At 38.1% G+C, this 7,212-nt stretch overlaps 1 protein-coding gene across 1 annotated transcript; it reads right to left on the bottom strand.

Moving 5' to 3' along the window:
* Positions 1-738: 738 nt before the first annotated feature.
* Positions 739-1,944, bottom strand: LOC122000828. Its single transcript, XM_042555293.1, has one exon. It carries the CDS (start codon positions 1,852-1,854, stop codon positions 850-852), a length of 1,005 nt encoding a protein of 334 aa, XP_042411227.1. The 5' UTR covers positions 1,855-1,944; the 3' UTR covers positions 739-849.
* Between the last annotated feature and the right edge of the window lie 5,268 nt (positions 1,945-7,212).

Below are 7,212 nucleotides of genomic sequence, written 5' to 3'. Positions count from 1 at the left end.
GTACAGATGTTCACGTTGCTTATCATTTTGTCCTTCCCTTGATTTTTCTTTATCAAAGCCCAAAAAAACATAGCTTTTATAACTGGTACTGTAGTATGAGAATGCGCTTCGCTATTTTCAGCCTGAGCCTATTACCTTCTCCTGCTGGGAAAACTGGGCCAGATCCAGACATGTCTCCTGATGCAGGTGCTTCTGGGCCAAAAGAGCAATTCAAGACCAGTGTAATGGATACCAATACAAATTACTACGTGTGTGTGTGTTTTTTTTTTAATAATTGAGATATTTAAGTTTTTAAATTGATTAATCTCAAAGCTGATTAGTCCGGCCCATAAAAGTTTATCACAGTCACTAAGATAATTAAAAAGTACTATGAAAACTCATTCAAACGATTAACAAAAAAATTACTACAATACATCACAGTTAGAATTAAAATCTTAGACGTCTTATTAGCTATTGGAAGGACCTAACCTCATCAGCACCCTCCCCGGGGGTTACTAAGTCGTCTTCTTGAGCTTCGAAATAGGTCCTATGCTATCCATAATCACATAATTAATGCCAATGTTCATTTTGCATGTGAGTAACAAGAGAAAAATTGTCCAATTTAATTAAAATATTGACAGATACACACTATATTTTACATTGGGCAAAACTAACATGGATACGCTGATATATTGACTGACGATAAAAATTAATTTCTATCCATTCAAATTAAATGATTATAGAATAAATCTTCGCATAGAATATAATGGTAAATTCGTTTGCTTCAATCATTTGTCTTACCGGACAGCCGAAAATCACGGACTTTAAAATTAAGGAATCGAATATATATTAATTAAATAAGGAGATCCCTCAGTCAATGAAGTAAAGCTTCGATTTCTTCAGACCCTGCGTCACATTGAAGTACTGCAGCGTCGTCGCCCACTTGGAGTTGTCCTTCAGCTTGTGCACGGCGACGCTATCCGGCACAAACCCGTGCCGGAAGCAGGTTTCCGGCCCACCCGGGTAGTCGTACATCCTCGGCATCATATTGATCCGGTTCTTTCCCCGTCCGCCCTCGTTCAGCCACACCCCCACCATGATATCCTCCGGCCCCAATCTCTTCTGCCGCGCCAGTTCCGACGCCGCCACCCACTCCACCAAGTCCCATGACAGCGCGTACCCCATCCCCGACATGAACCCGCCCTCCGACCCTGTGCTCCGGCATGGCACGCGCATCCCGAGGTACACGTCCACCCGCGGCAGTCCCCGCAGCGTTTCCGACAATTTGTCGATCAGATAGTAGGTGTCGTCGTCCGTCTTCACCACGTAGTCGTACGGAGGCCGCCGCCCTCCGGCGTCCAGGATGCGGGGCAGGCTGGATAGGTAATCGTAGGTCTTCCCCTCGTTGACGTTCTCGGCGCAGTCGAGGATGATCACGTCGTCGTAGAGCATGATCTCCATGGCCACAAACGTCCTCTGCTCCTCGGTGGTGAGGCGGCAGAGGATGAAGCGAACGTCGACGCGCGAGGCGGCGAGGCGGGGTTGCTGGAGGAGGTAGGCGCGGCGGATGAGATCGCGGCGCTGGTAGGCGTCGGCTACAGTGAGGACGCCGAGGAGGATGCGGAGATCCGCCTCCGACGACGTTACGTTGGCGAGGGAACTCGGCAAGCAGGCGCTTGGCGGCGCGAAGAGGGACTGCAGGCTGAGGTCGCCAGGGTAGACGACGAAGAAGATGAGGGCGATGAGTGATATGGGGAGGAGGATGAGAAAGGCGGCTGTCGATACTTTTTGCTGGGAAAAGTATGGCGGCTGAAAAACGCGAAGCTTGATCTTCATGGCGAAGACAGAGAGGTATGCCGGACAGAGATGAATCATTGAAGTGGGAATCAAGAATTTTAAGTGCAATAATGCGAGAGGGTTGGTAGATATCGATAAGAAATTTTGTTGTTTTCGACGGGTCGTCCTGCGCAGTCGATATTGGAATTGTTCAATTTTGCACTCAAACACGCAACTCTATTTCAAGTATGATTTTAATTTTTAATTAACCCGCGGTCCCGTCTTGGACATACCTCTGTCTGTCTCCGTATCGTTCGGTCGGTGCTGTCAAACGAACCCAATACATCCATGTCGAAGCGGGTTGACCCGTTCAAAATCTGACAGTTCTCCTCGGTAGTGCCTCGTCGATTTGTATTAATTCTCCGGTCCAATTAATTTTTTTTATTAATTTATCATGGCTTATAAATTATCGTGGAATAGAATCGTTCGCCTCACCTAATTAATTCAGGACCATAATTAATGATTGCAAGGCTGTAATTGATTCTCAAGTCCTACTTCGATTTATTTGTAAAGATCGCGTACGGTGGCTAAACATCAAAACATCTGACTACTTGAATTGAAGGCTTCGGTGGTTAAACTTTGTAATGTTTCCGCGATGTGAGGGGATTGTTGATCGTATCTTGATTGGTATTTTCTTGTATTCGATAACAATTGAGCTTAATTTTGTTCTTAGTAGAGGTCTGTGCCAGCGAACAAATTAATGGATCAGTTTGATAGATATTTTCTCTGACAGTTGCTAATTGTTGGGTGTGGAAGAAAGAGATTTTTGATTGAAATGGGAGTTGTTATGATCTCTCTCAATATTTCTTTTACTTGCTCACATCCCTGTCAAGTGGTTACACGTTCGGGTTTATAAGGCAACATGAAACATGATACATTAACACTAAAGTTAGTCGACCATATTAACTCTCAGTAAGTTTCCAAACAAATCTTCATAACTCTTGGTAAGTTTCACAGTTTCTCATATTTTAACCGTGCTATTATAGTTCTATTTTCCGAATTTTGATTATGTAGTTTCAGATTTTCAAATATTGTCAATTAATATTATTCAATATTCTCTCTTAATTGGTAATCATGAGTTGAGTTGCTTTTTGAATTTGTTAAACTTATTGCAACGACTTTTGTCATGATAGAATTTGATTTTGTTTGAAATCGGAGGAGATGCTGTGTTAGATAGGTGATAATATGATTGACTAGGAAAAGATTTTGTGCAGGAGAAAAATATCATAAGCTCTTCTCTTTATGTACAAGGAAAAGCAAGTCCGATCCATAGGATGTAAGGACAAAAATCAAGGAAGGTTTTGATGCTTAAGTTAATAGATGATCAATCAAAAAGTGAAGAAAAGTTTCGGTAAAATTTAGTGAGCGTAAATTAAGAGTAATCTTGTGTTCTCGTATGTAAAGTGTACCTCTAGACGAGAGAACCTTTCATTTTATATCACCTCTCATAATTTCGCAATAATGAGATGACAAGAAATATTTGATGTCAGAAGTTGTCAGATAATAGAAGGTGTACCGTCTGAAATTTATATAGTCATCCTCTAAGAAATTTTTTGTTATATGTATATGAACAATCTGTTAGAGTGTATACTAAAAGCCTAGCTTTTGGTATAAACATTTATCTAGAAATAAGAATCACATTGGTCAAATGTCTACATTTATGATAAATATAGTTGTTCAATTAATTTATATTGTAGATAACATGGTATGTGGTGTCACACACAGAGGATCATGTTATCAGTACCTTATAAATTATAAACAGTAACTCACGACCATAATGGAAAGGAACAAACCATTGGAAGGTCGTAGTGTAATTAGGTATTAGTTTATCTTAACTATATTACACTAGTACACTTAGAGTGTATTGAGTAGGACCATTAGAGGTCGTTTCTTTTATACTGACTTTATAAAGAAACAAAGACCTCAGTTATTATGGAAGTGTGTGCTCTTAATCCTAATATAATAACAAGCACATATATTTGATATTTATTTTTTTAATTTATCAATGGGTGAGATTTAGTTCGATGAATAAATAAGCCCGATAAGTTGGGAAATGATATCACTTATAGTGTGTATTGTTGATTATAGAAGGAAACTGTGTCCTAGTGATCTAGGTTGAGAATGTCCTCAAGAGGAGCTCATAAGGATTGTCATGTTAAACCCTGCAGGTGGACTTAGTCCGACATGACGATAAGGTTGAGTGGTACTACTCTTGGACTAAGATATTAATTAAATGAGTTGTCAGTAACTCGCTTAATTAATGGACATTTGACATCTTAAACACAGGGAGACTAACACACTCATAATAAGAAGGAGCCCAAAATGTAATTTGGGATTGGTGCGGTAGTTCAATAATAGTTCTTTAGTGGAATGAATTATTATTGATGGAATTAAGTTGTGTGTTCGGGGCGAACACGGGAAGCTTAATTTCATCGGGAGACATAAACCAATTCCTCCTCTCGGTCCCTATCGTAGCCTCTTGTATATAGAGATTTATACCCACCACATACCCACCTTCTTACCCAACCAATAGGGGTCGGCCAAGCTAAGCTTGAAGCTCAAGCTTAGGGCCGGCCAAGCCTAAAGGTTGGCCTTAAGGTGGCCGGCCAATAGCTTGGAGCCCAAGCTTAGGTGGCAGGCCACATCATATTAAAAAGGATTTTTTATTAAAATTATTTCTTATGTGGATATCATAGTTTTAAAAGAGAGTTTAAAAATTAAATCTTTCCTTTTAAAGCTTTCTACAAAAGATTAAGAAAAGATTTGAAATCTTTCCTTATTTGTAGATTGAAAGGAGATTTTATTTTTAAGAAAAACTTTCCTTTTTAACCATGATAATAATTTAAAAGAGAAGTTTAAAATTAAATATTCTCTTTTATTAGTTTCTACAAAAGATTAAGAAAAGATTTGATATCTTTCCTTATTTGTAGATTGAAAAGAGATTTTAATTTTTAGAGATAACTTTCCTTTTGGAAATTATCCACATGTTTAAAAGAAGAATTTTAATTTATAAAATTTCCTTTTTATTAACCAATCATGAAGGGATAAAAATTATTGGAGAAATTTTTATAAATTTCTAGAAACAAATTAGGAAGTTTTAATTCTTGTGTGAATTAAATTTTCCTTGTTTTGGGGAATTAGAAGTGGCCGGCCATTATTATTAAAAGAAGAAAATTGTTTTTTAATTAAAATAATTTTTCTTTTTTATGACAAAAGAATTAAGGAATTTTTTATTAAAATTTCCTTATTTGTCAAGACCAAGGATTATAAAAGAGGGGGTAGAGGTGCCTAACGACTCTATTCTATTCTTCTCTCTTTTCCTCCTTGGTGGCCGGCCCTAGCTTCTTCCTCTTCTCTTCTTCTTATGGCCGGCGGCAACCTCTCTTGGAGCTCTTGATGGTGGCCGGTTCTAGCTAGGAGAAGAAGGAGAGAAAGGTGGTTTTGTTTCTTGTATCCCTTGGAGCTTGGTGGTGGTGGCCGGACCTCTACTTCTCTTGGAGAATTGTGGTGGCCGAAACTTGCAAGGAAGAAGAAGGTGCTTGGTGGTTCTCATCTCGGAAGATCGTTGCCCACACAACGTCTGAGGTTAGAAGAGGAATATGGTAGAAGATCAAGAGGTCTTTTTAGAAGGTATAACTATTAATTTTTCCTTTCCGCATCATGCTAGTTATTTATGGAAATAATACCAAATACAAGAGGCTTACGATTCTAGTATTTCGAATATGTTTTTCGAAGTTGTGTTCTTTTATTTTTCTTTTCCTTGTGATTTGATTGTTCTTTTTGGTTGACCTAAAGTTATTTTAGAAAATTAAATATTAGCTTTCCATAAAAGGTTTTGTCTAGTCGGTGGTGGTTGTTCCCATATCCAAGAAGGCCATGTGCCTCGCCACGTCGATCTTGGAACCAATTATGGAAATTAATATTTAATGGAATTAATAACTTAGGTGATTTGGATCAAACGTGTTAAGTTAGTAGGAGATCCAAGTCTAAACCTTAAAGAACAAATAGATTAAGTTTTGGATCAAGCGTGTTAAGTTCCGCGGGCGATCCAAAATTTAATTTAAAAGAACACATGGTAGCTAGGAAAAGGTTAAGACCTTTGTACAAAATTTTTGTACAGTGGAACCTCTAGGTTTTCGAGTAGCAACCAACAATTGGTATCGAGCTAGGGTTTTGCCTCATGTATTTGGTATTAGATTAATTATGCACATGTCATACATAATTTAGGCGGGTTAATAGTAGGATGTGCTAACTTTGTGGATGCAGGATCCAACTATTATGGCTTTTAGTTATTATGTGTGATTGGACCCTTGGACATGTCAAGGGCATTTATATGTGTGCATGATTGTATTAAAATACAGCAGTATTTAGTTTTATTAGGATTTTATTTTGATCTAGATACATGTACATTCCTTTTATGGAATATAGGATCAAAATGTAAAATTCTATTTATGTCATGGATCAAATCTTGCAAAGCGTGGAACCTTCTAAGGACCAAGGCGCAGTGGAACTAGGAGCAAGATGGATGCGACAACTAGACCCGATGGCGGTGGCCAAATATGGCAGAGCTTGGGATGACAACACGGAGGACAACTAGAGATAAAAGCCATAATAGTTGAAAATTAGATTTTCTATTTATTGCTTTTATATTGTCTTGTGTGTGCATGTTAGTTACAAGTTTAGTAGGCTAGCATAGTTAAAATTCCTCATTTATAAATAACTAAGTGGGAGAGGATTTTTAAGTAAATCCCATGGTCTCCATTACTGGTTTGTAAGTGATGCAAATAAGCTTGCGTTGGCTCTGAGTGCCTTCCTCCATAACGGATGAGCTTGTTTGTGGATCACTAGAACAGACTTCCATTTTTGGATGACTATAGGAAGTTAATTAAGAGCGTGTGATCTTCCCCAACGGAAGGGGCATAATCTTATTAATGGACTTAGTGTCAAGTAATGGTATACACTTAGACACATTTAATAGTATCCTCCCCAATGGAGTCACTACTATCACTTGTGTGACCAAAGGGAAACCAACTATTGATTTGTCATAAAACTAGATTGGCAATATAATAAAATTAATAAACCCCTCTTACAAATGTTTGAATTTGTATACGTCCACACTAACGTGGCATACAAGATTCATGGTGTTTGAGGTAATTTTATTTGTCAAAAGTTATATTGACAAGATAGTCAATGGGTAAAACCCTCCTCTTACAAATGATGAATTTGTATACGTCCACACTAACGTGGCATGCAAAATTCACGGTGTTTGAGGTGTTGGTAAATTTAAATAATATTGTTTAAGGAATCAATGTTATTTTAAATTCAAAGAGTTTTGACCAAATATTTGATCAAAGACCGATCAACTATTAATTTTATTCGTCATAAAGTAAAGTTGAC

The sequence above is a fragment of the Zingiber officinale genome, chromosome 7A, assembly GCF_018446385.1.
Source record: "Zingiber officinale cultivar Zhangliang chromosome 7A, Zo_v1.1, whole genome shotgun sequence".
NCBI lineage: Eukaryota > Viridiplantae > Streptophyta > Magnoliopsida > Zingiberales > Zingiberaceae > Zingiber > Zingiber officinale.
The sequence above is the reverse complement of the archived record's forward strand: the minus strand, read 5'-3'. Positions and strand labels throughout refer to the sequence as shown.